This window comes from Gavialis gangeticus, unplaced genomic scaffold (genome assembly GCF_001723915.1).
Source record: "Gavialis gangeticus isolate Ggan-Ray unplaced genomic scaffold, GavGan_comp1, whole genome shotgun sequence".
Lineage (NCBI taxonomy): Eukaryota > Metazoa > Chordata > Crocodylia > Gavialidae > Gavialis > Gavialis gangeticus.
In genome coordinates this window covers 2855600-2874545 of record NW_017729014.1, presented here as the reverse complement: position 1 = coordinate 2874545, position 18946 = coordinate 2855600, and the positions used below count along the sequence as shown (strand labels likewise).

General features: G+C 43.9%; 1 protein-coding gene across 7 annotated transcripts in view; it reads left to right on the top strand.

The window, feature by feature from the left end:
* Positions 1–18946, top strand: part of KCNAB2 (potassium voltage-gated channel subfamily A regulatory beta subunit 2) — a 127871-nt gene that overhangs the window by 78318 nt on the left and 30607 nt on the right. For 5 of the 7 annotated variants that reach the window (XM_019511620.1, XM_019511621.1, XM_019511619.1 and 2 more), the window contains 3 exons: positions 11241–11284; positions 14658–14695; positions 16224–16303. In XM_019511620.1, the coding sequence (XP_019367165.1) occupies positions 11241–11284; positions 14658–14695; positions 16224–16303 (162 nt within the window). Of the gene's footprint in view, positions 1–3719; positions 4169–11240; positions 11285–14657; positions 14696–16223; positions 16304–18946 lie in introns of those variants that run through there. The other 2 variants (XM_019511617.1, XM_019511618.1) reach the window with 2 other exon arrangements.

Below are 18946 nucleotides of genomic sequence, written 5' to 3'. Positions count from 1 at the left end.
GGGTTCTGGGGATTTGCAGCAGCATCACTGTTCACCACATCAGTGACACTGTTCCAGATTTATGCTGTTGGAACCCAGAGAAGAGTTTGGTCCCCTGAATCCATCAGTAAAAACCTGCATTTGTTCTGTAATTTCTTTACTTGATGGTTTTAGCCAAGGCCTCCTTGCAAGGAGCTTTAATCTGGGATCAGGGATGTTTTTTCGAAATATAGGAAGACTGCACACAGATTAGTACCAAATCACTGTGCCTCCCAGGGATTCAGAATTTTTTGCTTGTCAAATGGCTGCTTCTACGAATCCACCAGAAAGTTGGGGCTAATCAGCAGGAATACTCTACTTCTTCGCATCACTCCTCTCTGCCATGACAATGGCCAGGCACAGACAGATGGGCTGGAGGCAGAAAGGACAGAGGTACACTTTATTTTTTATGAGAACCAGTTTTTTGATGTGCAAATACGTGTTTTTGGTATGCAAATTGGCACCTGTAGTGTTTACAGGTGCTTTGTGTGCATTGGGTGAAAACCCTTGAATTCAAGGCAAAACTGCCATTTGCTCCAGCAGGAGCAGGATTTCCCATTCTGCCTTCAGGCGCATGCTAATCTGTGGCAGTAGAATTGGAAACTGCAATTAGTGTTTGTGGGGCGCTAAGCAGGATTACTTTGGCTCTGGTGGCCAGTATAAGGAGCTTGGCAGCAGCAGAAAACACCAGTGGATTACACTTTTTTTTTTTTTTTTTTACTTTTAATCTGAATTCGGATTTATATAACTTTCATTCTTGAAGGGCACCCAAACACCAACAGTTGTGTGTGTGTGTATTAGAAACTCTGCATCGGAAGGTATAATATTGAATGTGGGATTCCGGGGGGAGGCCTCACCTTTATGCTGCAGATCACAAAAATATGACTTAAGAACTGGCACTGGATTTTTTTAAAGCTCTGAGAGGTTGGAACTGGTGTGACAGTCCATTTTTCTCAGCATTTTAGGGCAGGGATCAGCAAGGAATTAAAATGGAGTGGTGCCAGTTAACATTAAAAGGAAAGAGTAATTTATAGTGGAAGAAAGAAATTGCCACAAACTGGAGTGTTCTTTTTGCTTCCCTGGGAGTTTATTCTGCTCCAGAAGTGTTCAGAAAGGGTAAGCAATGTATCATTCTGGCCAAGAGATGGTATATGCAAGTTCAATCTGATTTGGAAATGTTCCGCAAATGCTGTGTAGCTCTTAGCACATGGGTGCAAAAGGGGACAAATGAATTAAGTCCCATTTTTTTGGATCCTTCCTGGGTCTCCTGAGTACCCAAACCCAAGCTGGCCACTCGCAGTCATCCTCCCTGGAATCCAAAGATAGTCAGTTCGCCATTTCTAGCAGGTTCATGGTGATAAATCAGATGGATGCAGATGCTCTGGGTAGGTGTAACGTTTTGTCATGAAGTGAAGAAGGTGCTAGGTTGTCATCACGCCATTGGTGGCCAGGTCTGCTGGCCCAGCCCTCTGCCAGGGTCCTGCAGAGGATCAGCCTCTTTCCTGGGCTCTGCAAGCAGACCAATGCCTAGGGCCATGGGAGTAGCAGCTCATTTACCCTCTGCAGGCAGAGAGTGCTGTGCCTTGCTTTCACCATACCTGAGGCAGGGAGAGCACAAGCATGGCAATTGGGAGGAGGGAGTGCATTCACATTCCACACTACCTTGGTGTCAGAGAATGTGGGGCCTAGAGCCAAGGTAGAGAAATACCTGGTGGCGTTAAAACATGAACTCTGAGGATCTTAATTTGAGCAATGCAAGAAAGAAGTGATCCTGGCACCCTGGCTCCATAGGCATTCCTCCCACCCCTTTTCAGGACAGAGATAACGATTTACAGAAGCACTTCAGAGTCAGCTGTGAGTTACCAAAAGAGACATAAAAGATAGGGTATGTGCTGGGACATTTACCAAGGAGTTTGCTGTGTAAGCATGGTGTATGATAACTGGTGTATCCTGGTGACTGGTATAGTGTTATGTCTTCCTGGACCACTGCATAGGTTGTAATGCATGCACGAGAATGTGGCAAACAGAACAGATTAACTCTTCCCTTTTCCCTTACTGCTGCCTTGCTCTTTCCCCTTAAATATACATAAGGTGGAGGAGTCCCCCATGGTTCAGTGGTAGAATCCTTGTCTACCTCCCAGGAGACCTGGGTTTGATTCCCAGACACTTGCACAACTACAGCCATGGAGGCACCAAACATCTGGACTCACTCTGGTCTTTGGATTCTGTCTCAGTGGCCTAAAGGGAGGATAGAAGGTCTGTGTAGCCTCCCCTTCTCCAAAAATGCCTGCCCAGGCATATGCATTGAAGGTCTAGTGGCCGTCATGCATACATTGTGATCCAGGAGGATCAACAGTTGCCGCATATAGGAGGTGAATGAATCCTTGGGAACTGGCACCATTTGTAATGGTGATAGAAATGTGAGAGCTCCCTACAGCCTTGTCCCCCAGACTGGCACTTCTGCTTCCTTGCTCTGTTCTGCTGTGGGAAGAGGGTTTGTGTATCTGCAACCCCCACCTCTGGCAGCACCTTCCTCCATAAAGGCAAATTAAGAGCAAATATTGGGAATGAATTTTAAAATGACAGCCACTCAAAAAAGTATGTTATTTGAAAACAAAATATGCAGATTCCAAGTTATGAAATGGCTTACTCACTTGTTTGAAATAGTTACATTGATGCTTCTCAACCTCATGTGGCATTGTTTGTTTACTTCCCCAAATTCATAAAATATTTAAAGTGTGAGCAAAAATAAGCCAGCTCCTTTTTTTACAGCATTATTGGAGCGTTATTTAAACGATGCTATACAGACATGCGGGAAGGAGGTCCATGCTTCCCAGTTTTCAGTCTAAATATAGACTGTTGTCCTTCTTCATTGGAATATCTTAACATGTGGAGGCAGGGGGGAGGGGGTAGAGCAAAAGAGAGCAGAAAATGAGAGGAAAAGGAAATCCGCTCTGGTAAGACCCTCGCATTAGGACCCACTGCATGTGCTGTGGACAGGCAACATACTCAAGCCAACAGCTGCCTCTGTAGTTATTCTTCAGTGAATGAAGCAGCAGTGTATCCTCCTGTGTTATTAATGGATTGCTGAGTGTTTCCTGCTCAGCTCACTGGTCACCTAATCGACTTAATCAAGCCCAGGCACTGAGCAGGATCAGTGGTGCCATGGTCATGCTGCCCTCTCTACTTCCAAACTCCTGGCTCTCTCTGGAAGGACGGCAGCTGTAGCAGGGGTCAGAGAGCTGGTCAGAGAAGCTTGCTGCTGCATCTCTTCAGTTGGAGGGCTCCTCCATCCTTTCATCTCCAATGCTGGAGCAATGGCAGTTCGCTTCTCCTGTCCCCCACTGGATCTGAATACTGTAGCTCTGTGCCTCAGGAAACCAGCGCAATGTTTTTTTTGACTTGCGGGAGGATAAAATTTGAAATTCAGCAGGAAGATAAAATTTGAAATTCAGCACAAAAATGAGATGTGGCAGTCCTAATTATTAATGTGCGACTGTTGGGTACAGGGCTCACCCTCACCCAGAAACTTGGTAAACCTGCTTCAGAAACGAGCTAAGCAATGCTGCCGAGAATGGGAGAAGGGGGAGCAGTGGACAGTGTCAGGACACACGCTGGGAAGTAAATAGTTTGGAACCCTCCAACTCACACTCCTTTTTAACTCTCATACTTGCAAATAGTGGCTTGGTGTCGTGTGTTCTTGCAGGCTTTCTCCTAGAAGAGCAGGTGGCAGTTGCAAAGCCTGTACCTCCTGCTTGGCTTTGGGCATTGATTTCTTTGCAAACTCCAAGTTCCTGGGGAAAACCTTTCTAGTTTATTTCCTTCTTGGACATCCTGCAATACTTCTGAGGAGAGTTGGCAGCATATTCTGAAGCAAAACACTTCTGAGAAACAAAGTGGGAGGGAAATTTCTGCAACCAGCACAAAGCCAGAGCACGATGCAGGTCTCTTTTGTGTGCTCTGAACACAGTATCAAGAGCCGGAGTGCAGAAGATCGGCTAAACAGACAAAATGCCAGCAGCCCCAGCCTCGGCACACGCAGCAAATTCCGGGCAGTGGCCATGGTGGCCCGGAGCTTGGGGCAGCTGTCTGTGCAAAACGCCCCATCTTCTAGTGAATCCAGCATGAAACAGCCAGGAATGAAATATAGGTATGGAGAAGAATGCGCTCCCGGTGCCCAGATAGTTACTCTGCCTCCTGATTAGATGCGTTTCAGGTTTCTCTATGTGATGTACAAGCTGCAAGGGAAAGAGTGCATGTGTGTGTTGCTGTTTCTAGCTGTGTTGCCTGACTCCTCTGTATATACTTTTTCAGTGGTACAAATGCTGGCATCTGTATGCTGTGGGTGGGATCCTGGTTTACCTCATTTCTCTTGGTCTTACGGTTTGCAGGTGTAACTTTCTATGGCTTATCTTCTGCTCTCATTTACACTTATGTGCAACCTCAGCACCTTCCTGGATGCAAGGGGTTTAGTCCCAGTTTACACCTAGAACTGAATGTGATCCTACTTACCTGCATCTATAACCCTGAAATTTGGGTTAGAGTTAAGCAAATTTCCTGGTAGCTTAGGTATAAACTGCCGACTGCAGGGGATGCCTGAGAATTAGTGACAACAGACGTCTGCTTATGTTCTGGAATGGCATTTTGCATTTCATGACTCTGTCTCTTTAGAAGCCCCTGTGAGAATGCAGTAAGAGAGGAGAAAAACACTGTGGAGATGAGAAATCTGAAAAATAAGCAAAACACAAATGCAGGCTCCAGATTCTTGCCCACTGGTGTAATATTGTGCCAAACTTTCCAGATGTTTTAGCAGAACGATTCTGAGCAGGTGTGCGCCTAGGTGTGTGCCTGGTGTGGAATTTAACTTTGCCTAATGTTGGGGGCACTAGCACTGGAGACAAAACAGGACTAAGAATGCAAAACAAGTCAGAGTGGCATGCTGGTGGATGGGTTCAGGTATCATCCAGAAGTTGTCCAGGTATTAGATGAGCCTCTTTTTGCCTACAGTCCTCTCTTATCTTTCAAGCAACTTCAGTTTACTGTATTTCCTGAGGCCATGAAGGTTTGTGCTAGTTCTTTGTAGTGCGGTAAAGCTCTATTTGGAGAACATGCAGGTTCAAAGCCAGAAAGAACAAGTAAGTCCTGGCTAAAAACTTGTGAAAGCAGGATAGCACCTTGTCCTCCAACTTCCCAGAGAGGTGGGGGTCTGGTTCAGTGGCTCTCAGACTGCCTCTGAGGCAACTTCCAGGTGTTGAGCAGAGTGAATCGGAAACAAGCAGTGCAGGGCTGGCCTGTAAGGGTGGGGGGCACTGGCTCTGACTCTGTATCATAGTAGTGAACCTATTGGGTGGAAGCTCTCACTCCAAGGGTGCCTCCCCTGCAATGGAGACCCAGCAGTAATTGTTACAGAGTTGCATTAAGTAAACGGCTGTATGGAGGATTTTTTTTAAACCATTCAGTGTATGCTTAGGGAATCCAGCCACAAGTTTCAGGAAACGACTGATAGTTTGCTCTGTTGGATGGAAAGGTTGTATATGCCATAGAGCAGAGGCTTACAAGCATCTTCAAGGGCAGGTATGTCATAAAGTCTTAAGTCATTCAAGTGCCAGGAACATACAAAACTAAATTTCCCTTAATGCAGAAGATTAGGTCAAGCATTGCTAGGCATGTTTGTAAACATATTTGCTAGCACATATGTATAATGGATACACATTTGGTGTGCACTGTGCAGGCAAGCAGAGGTGGCACATTTTCTCTTCCACCCCTCCCCAAAGAGAGTGCCACTTCTGATTAGCAAATGTGTCAAAATGCTGAGAGAAATAAACTGCCCAGCAGTACTTTAGCCAGGATTTCTAGCAGCAACGTGATTTTTGGGTGCCCAAATTGAACCATCTCAGGGGTGCAGTAGTTCAGAGAACAGGTGCTTAGCACCCTCTGCAAATCGGTGCCCCTTCCAATTCATCCCCAAAACACAAGACTTTTTTTTCAAGTACTGCTTGTGGTGCTTTAACACTTTTTGTGCAGCTGTCATCCCCTTTCCCCTGTACCCAAAGTGAGTACCCTGCCCCCAAGAGCACTTGTGTTCTGGGAATCAAAAGGCATAGATGGTGCTATATTGAGCCACATTTCCCCCTACGTTGCAGTTTGCATGGCTGTTTATTTAGGAGAGAAGTCTCAGGAGGTGAATGTACAACAGCAGTAATGTTGGATGACACTCAGAGCAGACTTGTCTGTTTGTCAAAAAAATTCCCCTATCCTGCAGACATTTCCTCATCAACCCTGTGGAGCAGAAGCAGTGATGCATATTCTACTTCTAAACGGCAAACAAGGCTTTAAAAATACAGCAAAATATTAAAGGCTTCAGTTTGGCCATCTACAGTATAGTCTTAATATTTTAAAGCAACATAAGCAGATATCTGCTTCCTTCTGTTCCCATTTCTGAGGAAGTAAAAATGGCCTGTCAGCTTCCTGAGAGAAGTGCTCATAAAATGTTATCCATTCCCTTGCAGTATAGTGGATGAATCCCAGGAGCCTTGATCTGTGTCATGACTCTTATGGTGCCAGGACTATCATAACCCACTTCGTGACACAGTGCAGAAATGGGGGGTACTGGGACTGAGCTTGCTTCAAAAAAACAGAAAAGAGAAAGAAAAAATGTTGTTTTCAGATTGGTTGCACGTACAGATAAGTGTACTGTAATGTAATTTCTAACTTCTAAAAGTTGAATAAGAGCAATATAGCAGCCCAGGAGGAATAGTAATCTAAATCCAAAATAATTAAGTGTCATTACTGTGTCGTAGCTTTGCTTTGTTCCCCAGCCCTAGACATTGCCTTCTTTTCCATCTCTGAGAGACCAGCCTTCTCTATAGGCTAGTTCCTCAGATAAAGGAAATTCCAGCATGGGCAGCTCCCTGAGAAAAGCCAGCATGTTGTGAACTGCAGATCCCTGGGCGGTACCAGTGATCCAGAAAGGTGCCTTGTTACTGACCTAGGGAGCAGCCCCACGTTCTCCAGTCAGACTCTTGTGTTCCCTCCCTGGTGCTTCCTGTATTATCTAGACATCCTTGTTGTCCCTTGGGTCCTGCAGATCAGTCCCACTTGTTGGGTCGTGGCTGTGACTGCTGCCCATGTGTTGACTATATAGGCTGTCCTTTTCCTGGGCCCCTTCATTTAGAGGGTTTATTAACCATTTCAGGTGTAAAGGCCTCCATCTTTCTACTGTGGACCAGCCTTCCTAGATGTGCTTGTTTCACACTTGTGGACATGCCAGGAAGAGAGTGTGGGCTAAGAAAGAGCAAGAATCCAGGCAGCTTGTGTGTCAGTCACTATTCAAACTTCTATCATCTGAATCAATTGGATATGTTTTAAGACAGAAAAGGAATATAAGTTCCTCTGGTCCAGCCCTCTGTTGGTCCAGAATCATTCTGCACAGAGCTGTCAGCTGTGCTGTGTCCAGTCTTTCAGCTGAGTGCTTCCTGTTCTGTAACAAGCTGTCCCACTCTTTCATTAAATGCTCCATTATGTGGTTCTGCTAGATACAAATTCAAGAGCAGCAGATGCATGAGGAAAGCCTGTTCTTTGGATTCCCCATCTCTTTCTTAGCTTAGAAGAACCAGCCACAGCTATATCTTGGGCACACAGACCATATCTGCTGGGTATTTTTACCTAGGAAAAAGAGTACTTCTTGGAGCTAAGGCAGTTTGAACCTCTAGGAAAGCCAAAGCACCCATCAAAGCACAAAGATTGTGGGTTAAATTCTGTTCATCCTCAGATTTCTTCTGGGAGATGCAAGTGCATGGGGAACAGCACTGGGCCACCGTCCCGCTTTAGCAGTTCAGCTGCATTGCTGCTGGCTTGAAATGAAAAGAGAGAAGAGTGACACCTCCGTATCTGGAGCTCTGTCGATCCCCACAAGCCCAGACTCATCTGTGCTCTGGAAGAGTAGGGATGAAGGATCATTTGACAGCAGACAAGTCCTCTCATACCCGTGGGCTGCACTGAGTATATTTTCTTACAGCTAAAGCAGAGTTAACTTTTTGTTCCTTTAACCCAGGCTGCTATACCATCACAGGAACTGGAATGCTACATGGATGCAATGTGCAATATTAAATAGCAGTAAAATATTTAGGGACTGTGTGACATGCACAAGAGCCTTCTAACAATTCACATGAATAAGTCTTGAAACAGACTTTTATTAGTGCTGTCCACACATATGAGCAGCCTTGAGACTGAGCTGATGTTGGTACTGTGTTTCTAGGCAAAAACTTATAAACAATTAATGTTTTGCATCACTAGAAAACGCCTTTGCCAATCTTTCTCTTTCTCTTCGAAAGTTGTAACCACCTAAGTTGAAAAAGGATGTTGAGAGGAGCTGGTATGTGGTCTGAGCACACCGCCAACTGCCAGGCAGCCCTGTGTCCTAAATCCCAACAGTGGTAGGATTGGTTTCCTCGGTTGCCTCTGGCAAGCCGCTTACACTCTCATTAGTTTTCCATCTTCAAACTGGCGCTGTGAGGTTCAATTAATGTTTTAAAACCTTCTGAAAACTGAAGGAGTCCAATGTCTGATAATAGTTTGGAGCCCTAATTTATATTGCAAATTCTGTACTTGTCATAGAGTTATAGGTTGCAGCCGTGTTAGTCTAGAGGCAAAGGCATCCAAAACTCTTGAGGAGGAGACGATATCTTTTATTAGACCAACTAGATAGCTGCAAAACATGTTTTTATTTGCAAGCTTTCAGGCTCAAATGCAAAGGAGAAGTCAAAGATTGGTAAAAAAAAATGAAATTTCATATTGCACAGGAGAGCAGAAGGATACTATGGGTCTCCTGGTTGGAAATCTAATATCCTTCTGGTATTCTGTGTGATATGAAGCTTCATTTTTACGCTGCAGAAATTTTACGATCTTTGACTTCTCCTGTGCCTGAAGAAGGGCATCTGAATTTGTTGTTGTTTTAAAAAAAATTATTTTTGAAACTATCTAGTTGGTCTAATAAAAGATATCAACTCTTCCTCAAGAGTACAGACAATTTCCGTTTCCAGTTATTAATTTTTTTACTTTTGAGTGTTCCTATTTCATCTGAATTTTATGTGAGCATTGTCCCCAAGTAAAAAATGCAGCTGTTGTAAAACTGTTTTCAGAAAATAACCAGTTACCATAATATTTGTGACCTAATAACATAAAGCAGATTTAATGAAGTCACTGGCTACTGTTGCTTTAAATTATCATGCAAATACAGGGCACAGTTTCAATAAATCCCTGTTTTTTTTATTAGTAAATTATGTATCTAAAAATACGGTACCTACTGCTTTATTTACTGCTAAAAATTCCATCCTCCTGCCCCCTGTCCTCCCCCAAAAGTTTTAACTGCCATTTAAAGAATCTCACATTTTATACTTTTTCTTTTTGAACAGTAATTAAATCTCTCTGGAGTGTTTTATGATAGACAGATTTCCTGAACTACCCTTTTCCCTATTTTTATTTTGTGTTGTATATAATTAATTCAGAAGCTGAAAAAGTTGGTCACCTGTTAGGTGATTTCTCATTTTCTTTTAGTGTCTCCTTAGTGGATGTACCATAAGCAAAATTACACTCTTAATCTTTACTCTCTAACTGAAAAGTAGATTTTGTTCTTAAATTGTCAAAACATGAATGTCTAAAAGCCACCATCTGCTCTCCTTTTTTTCCTTTCTGTTTGTTACTGTTGTAGCTTTAGGTATTTCTCTCCTGCTTTGTTTATAAAAATAAGGAAATAACAATATTTTGTTTGACATTGTTGGTTGCTTTCCTATCTCACCTTAGGCAGGACAGACTCACTCTCTGTTGTGTTGTCCACCTTTCACCTAAATTGATTCTTAGTCTCGTCCCATATATTTGTAGCCACAAATATAGATTTAAAGGGATAACACCATCTCCCTTTTGCCTTTCCTTTAGACACTTTGTGGTTTGGCTTTCATTTCTGCCATAGTTTTCTTCAAGTCTGTCTAATTTCCATTTTTACTTTGTTTTTATATCCTTCTGTCTGTTTTTTATATCCTTCCTTCTTTGTTTTTATATCCTTCTGAAAGAGCACTGCTCTTGCATCTTCTGTCATGTTTTCATGTTTGCCTTCCTCTAGGTTTTGCTTTGGTTTCATTGGCCTTTTGCTAGGCTTGAGTATAACCACCTTAGCTCCTTATAGGACTGTGATCCAGGTTTATAGGTGAATAAGGTTCTTCCTCCTTCATAGTGTCCTTTCCAAACAGTTATGCCATCTGTTTGTTTTGGCAGTTTTGGGACATGCATATCATGTTCTCATTTGTACCCCCACCCCCTCAACCCACAGTGTGTGTGCTTGTGTCTTTCCCTGCTCACAGTATCTTCCTTCCTGGCCTTTGCAACTCACAGATGTCCCATGGGTTCTTGACTCTGTATTATTTTTTGGTTTACATGTGCTATCCTGTAAGAGGGATTAGTGTAATCATACCAGAATGCTATGTTGTACCTGTTCTCTGGCCAGCAGAAGGGATTATTTTAAGTGTCATATCAATTAAGTGCTGGTGCAATGGGACATGTCCTTAATGTGCTTAAATCAAAACACCAAAAAAAACCCAAGTACACTAAAGCAGCAATATGTCTGAGCACGTGTTTTACTTACAAAAATGGTTACTGCTGGGTCACCCAGATAGAGATACAAAATCCAGAGCAGCACCACAAAAACTAGTGAGGGATTGTGTGGGTGGGTGAGTAAATTGAAAGAAGAGGATCCAGAAGTCATCATGGATATTATCCCCCAAGAACAGTGAGTGTCCAGGTTGGGTAATGTGTCAATGCCTTCTCTTCTCTCTTCAAACAATATAGAGGTTTCTCCTCCTGTCTGTTTATGCCTATCTACTTACTCGCATGCATAACATCCCTGTAACAATAGCACCATGGCATGAACCAAAGGTAAATATATTCCCCATGTGTTGGCATGGAGAATGCTTCTTCTGAATGGCTAATAAAATGCAGGCAGGAGCTTTTCCTCCTACTTCTCAAATGAGGTGACTGGGGCACAGGCATGTGGCACCAACACCCCTGGTTTTTCTGTGTATAATGGCGGTAGATCACACTCCTACCTCGGGAACTGTAGAAGGGACAGGGTTGGATGACAACAAACTGTGGCTACAGACATTAACAGGCTACCAGCCCAGCCCCACTGCTGACATCTCTGGCTGCTACTGAAAGGTGTTTCTCTTTTTCAGAAACCTTGGAAAGTCGGGGTTGCGAGTGTCGTGCCTGGGCTTAGGTAAGTGGTTTGGTACTTAAACACATCTTCCGCAGTATAGTGCTCTACTCTGGATACCATGCTGAGTACCTACTTATTTCCTTTACAGTGATGCCTTTCCCTCAGTTACTCCAGGTGGGTGCAGCCCTCTTGGGTGGAGTGGGGCAGGGGCTGCATCGTATCTAAATAAGAGTTGTACCTCTAAACAGGGCAATGTCCTACTGACTCTGTGTTGAGTTAAGAAGTCAGTGAGGCTCTGTCCTCCAGCTGGTGGTTATGGAATAACTGCGTCTAACTGTTCATTTCTAAATGGGGACCGCTCCCCAGTGAGTTGACCTGGATAACGGTCTCAAAGACCGTCACGGTTGGCAGACTAAAATCCACCAAGGCGCATGTTATGTGCTGTATCCTTTGTTGCATGGAAGTACCTGGTGGTCACAGGTGTGCACTGGCTACTGGCTTGGATGGGTCTGTAAACTTGTAGCTTTTTCAGTGTCTACTGCTTAAGAGGCCCCTATGTCCGGGCTGTTTAAAAGTGGAAAGGTAGACATGTTCCCTGTGTGCCTCCATTACTGAGAATTTGCTGTGCAGAGGCACTGGTGCCATGGAGACTAAGACACAAAGGTAATGCCCAACAGAAAACTTTTTTTTAGAATTATACTAGAACCCTTATGCTGCTTTGTGACTCATTAAACATGTCTGAAAGATCGGGGGATGGATTTCTATCCAGCTTGGACATTTTACAGGAATATCAGAAAAGGCAAGTGTAGATTTCCTTGGCTTTGCTGCCTGTCTCCCTCATCACAGGGCAAGCAGTTCAGTCATTCACATGGCTCCCTGAATCCAGGATGTTACCATATTTACTCAAATTTAAGATGACCCTCCCCAATAATTAGGTTCTATATGTGAAAAATAGATGCATCCAATATAAATTTCCAAGTAGAGAATCTAATTATTGGAGGGATGTCTTACATTTGTGTGTTCCCCCCCACACTACTATAGCATGGAAAGTAGTGGTTCTGCCCTCTGCCACCTGCACCTGTTCAGCTCCCCACAGCCTTTGTCCCCTGTGCCCCATAGTTTCTGTCCCTTCCTCCCCACTCCCCACAGTCTCTGCCTCTTCCCCCCTTGCCCCCTTACTGTTAGATGCTGCTCAGGCTCTGCTCTCTGCTGGGTCATGGTCACAGAGCACAGCACGTGGAAGTGCAGCCCTTGCCAGCGCATGCCACAACACTGCTGATTGGCCAGGCAGGGGATGGAGCTTCCCTGTACTTCGTGTCCAGGAGGGAATCCAGCCAGAGCCAGAGTCAAGCTGTGCCTGACAGCAAAGGAAAGGAGCAGAGTCTATAGAGGGCAGGTGGAGAAAGGGGCAGGAGGCTGCTGCGCATCTGACTTTGGCCTTGACTCAAGATCAGGGCCAGAGTCAGAGCCACAGCAGCTGCCTGCTGTCCACCTTCCACTTTTTACATGAATCTAGGACGAGGGACCTTTTTCCCCCATGCTGACTGGGGAGGGAAAAAACTCCTCCTAGATTCAAGTGAATATGATAAGTAGTAAAATATAAATTAGTAAAAGGTAAATCTATGGTAACAAAAACAAACCAGACGATTAAACCATTTGAACTACAAATCTTCCGGGCTGATTTACTTCACTGTCACTACTTCTACAGTCCCCAGAGGCTCAAAATCTTGAAATGTTAATGTAAAAGACAAAACTATAAAGGCAAAGAATGTAACTGGGGAGAAAGTCTCTTTCTCCTGTGTGAATGAAATGTCATCAGGCTGTGTGGAAAAGGAAAGGAGCTTTTTCCTCAGAGCTGATAACAGACATGAAAATTCTCAGTCTGAAAGATGATTTTTTACAAGCTTCCCTGCTCCTGGAAACAGGAGCATATAAATAGAAGTGTTTTTTCACCTTAGCCCTAGCGTTGGCAGCACAGCACCAGATCTGTTATAGGAAACCTGCAAAGATGCTGCCCCATCTAAGCTTAGTGACTGTAAAAGCAAGTATCTGGCTCTTCAGTGGCTCACAGTCAGGTTAACTGAAATGAACTTTCTTTTTCATGTGACATGAGCTCCAGGACATTATTCCTCTCCCTTGTGAGTGAGCCTGGTTCAGAGCTTCCAAGGTAGTGCCGACTGCATTAAAAAAAAAATCAGTGCCTGAACTGGAGCTGGGAGAGTTCAGTCTGTGGCAGTTGTTTGTCTGGACAAGCTGTGATTTACCAAGGTTTGAACAAGTCAGAAATATCCTTAGGAAAGGGCCTTTACCTCTGCAGAAACTTGGCTTGTGCTTTAAACCCAGATTAAGTGTGTGGATTTTGGCTGCATTGATATTGTTCTAGATGTGGACACAGTGCAGCCAGCAGAGCCTGCTCTCCCTAGAAGCTAGTCTGCACCAAAAAGCTAAGTGGGTTAAAGAAAAGTGTAAATGTAAGCCACTATTACTGCCCATGCAAACATTCTTATGGCAGTCAAACAGCATCTTTTTTCAGATTACATTACATTGTTTGAAAGTGATTTAATATGAATCAAAAATGCTGCTCCTATTGCACAATATGCATGTCCATGCTTGGGAGTCAGACCATGCAACTGCAGCAGCTTTACTTGTCTGGCTTAACTGGAACAATTGCCTGTGTGGTTAGCTCCTATGTCTGCGACAGGCAGCCCACAGTACCTCTGCTGCTGTTCCTACCTTTTGTTGGGTTGATCAACAAAATACCTAATGAAAAGCTGAGTGGCTTGTCCAGAATCCTCAGACAGGTCTGAAAGAAACTGGCTCCATTTCATTTTCCCTGCATTGCTGCTTCAGGTGTTTGGTATCCAGGGAGGAGGAGTGAAAAGGGCATAGGGCAGTCATCTGAACTGTTTCAGAGTTGTGGTCTATTTGTTTAAGCTTACAACTGGAAACAAGATTACTGTGGGCCCAATGGCCTCCATTCAGCAGATGGGAAGGGTTAGTCAGCTGCCCCCAGCAGGTGGCTGACTGGAAGGATAAACAGGTGTTTCAGAGACCAGCAGTACAGTGATCTGTCACAACACGGTGAGAAGACTTGACCTTGCAAGCAGACACTAAAGAGCCTAAGCAGGACATATGGTGGGTATCCCTGAGCACTCATACAGATGACAAGTCTTAAGCCTGAGTCAAGCAAGTACATATCAAGAAACTCTGCAAGGGAGGGGGAGGTGTTTGAACTGGACTTGCTCCCCCAGCAAAGGCTCTTCTGATAGATATTTGCCATCTGAGAAGGGATGCAGTGAGGTCCCTTTGCTGCATTCTCCTTACTGTAGCCTCCCTCCACTCAGTCTAGAATTGCCTTCTGGGGCAGAGTGAATTGTGATTCTCCTGTGCTTGTGTTCTTATGTTTTGAAAATGTGTCATCTTTTCCTTGCAGGAACATGGGTAACCTTTGGAGGACAGATTACAGATGAGGTAAGGATCACTCCCTTTTTCTGCAGCTTGCAACATAGTTTGAAGTCTGCTCTGGGTTCTGGACACAATTGCATTACAAATCAGTTTCAAGAGATGCTTATCTATTTTTTATTATTATTATCATTATTTTTGTTTTAAGTGCCTGGACCTCAATGTGGAAAGTCAATTTCCCATAGGAAATTATCCTAATGCATACATTTGATTAATATTTACTCATTTAAAAGATTCATAAATATTCATATTAGTTCAAATCCAGCTGAATGAAATACTTGACAAGCTTATTTTTCTTATTTTGGCCAAAAAGAAAAAAGTATTGTTTACCTGGTTAATTATTATCTAGTGCTTCCTGTTGAGCAGATATTTTGTAGCAAATAATTTATTTGAGTTTAGTCTGTTTGAAAATTTTCAGAAAACATTTTTCAGAATTATTTGAGGAGAAAGCTGTTCTCAAGCTGTTTGCTCCAAATGTCCATTACTGAATGGCACTGATTAATTTGACTGGATATACATGTAACATGGCAGTCTTTCTAAATCCTGGCTTGATGAACACAGCTCTTAGAATCAGGTTTCCATTTGTAACATTGTTTGAAGAGTTCAGAGTTCTGCATATATTTTCAAACCTTGATTTGCCTGTAAAATGATCTTCTGTAATAGTCTTGAAAATTGAAGAGCTGAAATTAGCTGTAATGTTTATTCAAGCACATGCTCTCAGAAGACTTGCATAGCTCTTTGGCCTCAAACATGGGTGTAAAAACATGCATCTTATGAAGGCAGTGAAGTTTGGAAGCTAGCATTTTTTCTGTGAAGGCAAAGACTTTTTCAGATATTGTCATCAGCTACCAGAAACATTTCTGAAGCACTGAATGCAGTTCTGTTTTTCATTTTGAAATTTGACCAAGAGAACCTGGCAGAGGGGTCATTCCACGAGATGGTCTGCATTCTTTATTGCTTTCCTTCAACAGATGTGTTTAACAAGATCTCTTACAACCTGTTTCTCTAGAGCCAACGGACACCAGCTTTAGTGTGAGCTAGTGCCATATAAGTTACTTCTCTGAAACCTAAATAATGAAGTGGGAAGAATAGAACTCCCACTGTGCAGTGTGTTTGGGATTCGTCTCTGTTGTAGCTACTATCTGCTGTATCTCATCCAAACGTGGCCTGATTAGAGGCAGACGATATACAGTATTTAAATTCCATGGTGGGCAGAGTATTGCTGTGGACGAAGGCTAATAGTTTCAAAACTGGTTGCTTAAAGTTAGTAGGTCAGGAAATCAGACCACTCTGTTTTGGCTCCTGAGCACCTTCAGCTCTTGGTGACTTCACTGGAAATTTCAGGTGTCCAGCACCTCTGGAAATCAGGCTGCTTGTTTAGGGGCCAGCCAAACTTTCAGCAACCCAATCGGTAGTGTTTGGCCTAAGCTTGCTAGCAAATGTATTTGTTATTAATGTAGCACTCACACCTAGAGGGTTCTGGGCCCTTGTTTGCTATTACATCTTCCTTCTAAATGTTGTAAATATTTCTTTGCAGATGGCAGAACAGCTGATGACCTTAGCCTATGACAACGGCATTAACCTGTTTGATACAGCAGAAGTCTATGCTGCTGGGAAGTAAGTACCTTTTATATTTATAAACAGGAGGTGCATGTAGATCTGTGGTTAATAAACAGTTTCTGGTTGTAAAAGTATATCCCTGATTGAGGTTCCCTTGTTACGTTATTTTTGTCCCAGTGCTTCTTACTTGGTGGCAGTTCATTAGTACAGTAGGCATAGTCACTGATTTAAGACCCACACCTGTCTCTAGACCTGTGTAGAGTGTTGAAGAATAATACTTAGAAAGTTAGTTTGTTTCAGAGTTGCTTTCACTCCATGACTGATGCATACAGGGGTGGTGGTGCTATGCTCTGCTGTGAGTTGTCCCCAGAACACAGCCAGAGGTGGCCTTCATAATAATTGGACAGGAACCCAAGAAAACGGGCACCATTGGAAAGGCATATCCAGCTCATGTTGTTCTTCAGTGAGCTGGCCAAACCCCAGACATGTGCGACTGACTGCGTGCAAGAGGGAAGTGCTCAGGGGAATAGCACCCTGCAGTCCTGGACAGCCTCACGTATGGCAGAAAGGTTGAGGCCACCTTGGCATGGTGCCTTTTCATCCTGAATGTCTCGGAATGGCTGACAGACCCTATAGAGGTGTCCTTTTGGCACATTCCAGCCAGAGGGAGGAGATGTGCAACTAGTCAGGAGTACCTAGCTGTGCTTTGCAGCATTTCAGGGCAAAAATGGCTGGAGCATTCTGTATCCAACTGCAGCTGTCAGATGATTTGTTTCACTTGAAAACCATTCCCATAAATACCAACAGGATGGCAAACCCTCTTTTTCCTTTAAGCCCACTTCTTCTGAAAGATCAAGAAACCTTTCCAGGTAGAGAGAGGTCAGCTATATGAAGAAAACAATGCATTCAGTTAATTTAGTTCCTTCTTGAGTTGGCTAATTACCCTCCAGCAGGCCTCAGTTCTTACAGATCTGTTAATCACTCAGTGAATGTTCAACACACATGTTTCAGCCTACAAATTGTTCACAAATTATTCATCACAGCTGTTAGACCAATGAGTCACCATTTCTTCTCTGCAGTTTGCACAGGGTTGGATTCCAGAGACCTGGTGGTGTGGAAGGTCTCTTATCCTTACCAGGCATTTCCAAGACAGTTTTGTGACAACTTCTGGCAAGGACGTTTGTGTGACTGCCTACTTGCAATAGACTGTACAATATTGTCCCTCAAACAGAACTTTGCATGAGGTGAATAAAAGAATGCAGAAGTCATCAAAGCAAACTTGATCTCTCTCTGGCTGCTCTTGTATGCAGACTGCCTGTGGAAGCAGCCCCCCAGCTCTCTGTTTGACTGCACTACAGCTTGAATCCTTCCTGCTGAGGCTGTGCCAACACATTTACTTTCTAAGAGCCCTGTTTATTGACAGTACAGCTTAATCAATATTTAAAGATCTTCTATACGAAAGAACTGCAATGCAAGCTTCCCTGGACTCTTGAGGCTCTAAATATTTGAAAGAGGGCCTTAAAGGACAGTCATTTCCCTTAAAAATTTGGAGGAGTCTCCCCATCAGGCAGAAATAAGTGCCTACTCATCATCTTATGCCATGATCCCCTCCTTTCAATTGTTTAAGAGCAAGGCCAGCTATCTTTATGCAGGCTGCTTTAAAACATGAAGAGTAGAAGTAATGAAATCATTCTGCTCCTCAGCAAATGTGAAATGACTTCAGCAAATGAGGGCAAAGATGATGCTTTCCTCTCTGTCTTTTTCCCATGAAGGTGAGATCCCCTTAACCCCTATCATCATGCTCCCCCTGGGATAGGGCAGCCAGCTCCTAGGAGGGGGGAGCATTTTTCATCTGACTTACAACATGCAGAGGGCACTCACCTGCATTGTAGTGTCCTCCGTATACTGTGAGGGTAACAGCTGAGCAACCTGAGAAGGACTCCTGTAAAAGAAGAGTCCTGCCATGAATATCACATCCTCTTTCTGATCCATGTTAGACCAGGGTGAAGTGGGCAATGGTAAGGTGTGGGGGGACATGCAAAGGGGTTGAAACCACACCAGCTAAAGCCCTGGCCATTAGAAATGGAAAAGCAAAGTGTGTTCCACCTCCTCTGATACAGTACTTTCTCTAGACTTGACAGATACTTCAGGCTTCTCGGAAAAGCAAGCAACAAGACAACCACATAGGAGGCTCTAAGTCTAAAGGGAGTCAAAAAGAGTTGTCTGATGGTTAGTGCACTGGCCTGGGACTCCAGAGTTTCCTTGTCCCACCAGAGACTTCCTGGGCAGGTCAGTAAGCTGCTGCTTAGTGACCACCCTACATGGAGGCTGCAGATGGTCAGAAGCTGCAGTGCTGGAGCTCTATGCTTACCTCAAAAAGGCATTCTCTCTATTTTCCATTCCCCACTGGCTTAGCTCATCAGCTGTGAGTGAACCTGTCTTGCACCAGGGGTTTTGTAGCACTCATCCCTGACTCCATGCCCTTTCACACAACTAAAACAGACATAGAGCATCTCCAAAAAGTAAGTGCACCCCTGTGGCTTCAGGAGAGTTGTTAGCCCTCCCACCCCCATCCCCCATGCCTAAAGGAAACAAACTGTTAAATGCATGGGACAGTCTGACACGCCAGCAAGGCTGTGTACCCAAGAGAGGGTGTGTGAGCAAGAGATGCTTGAGTACTAGGTCTTGGGAGCCAGCCAG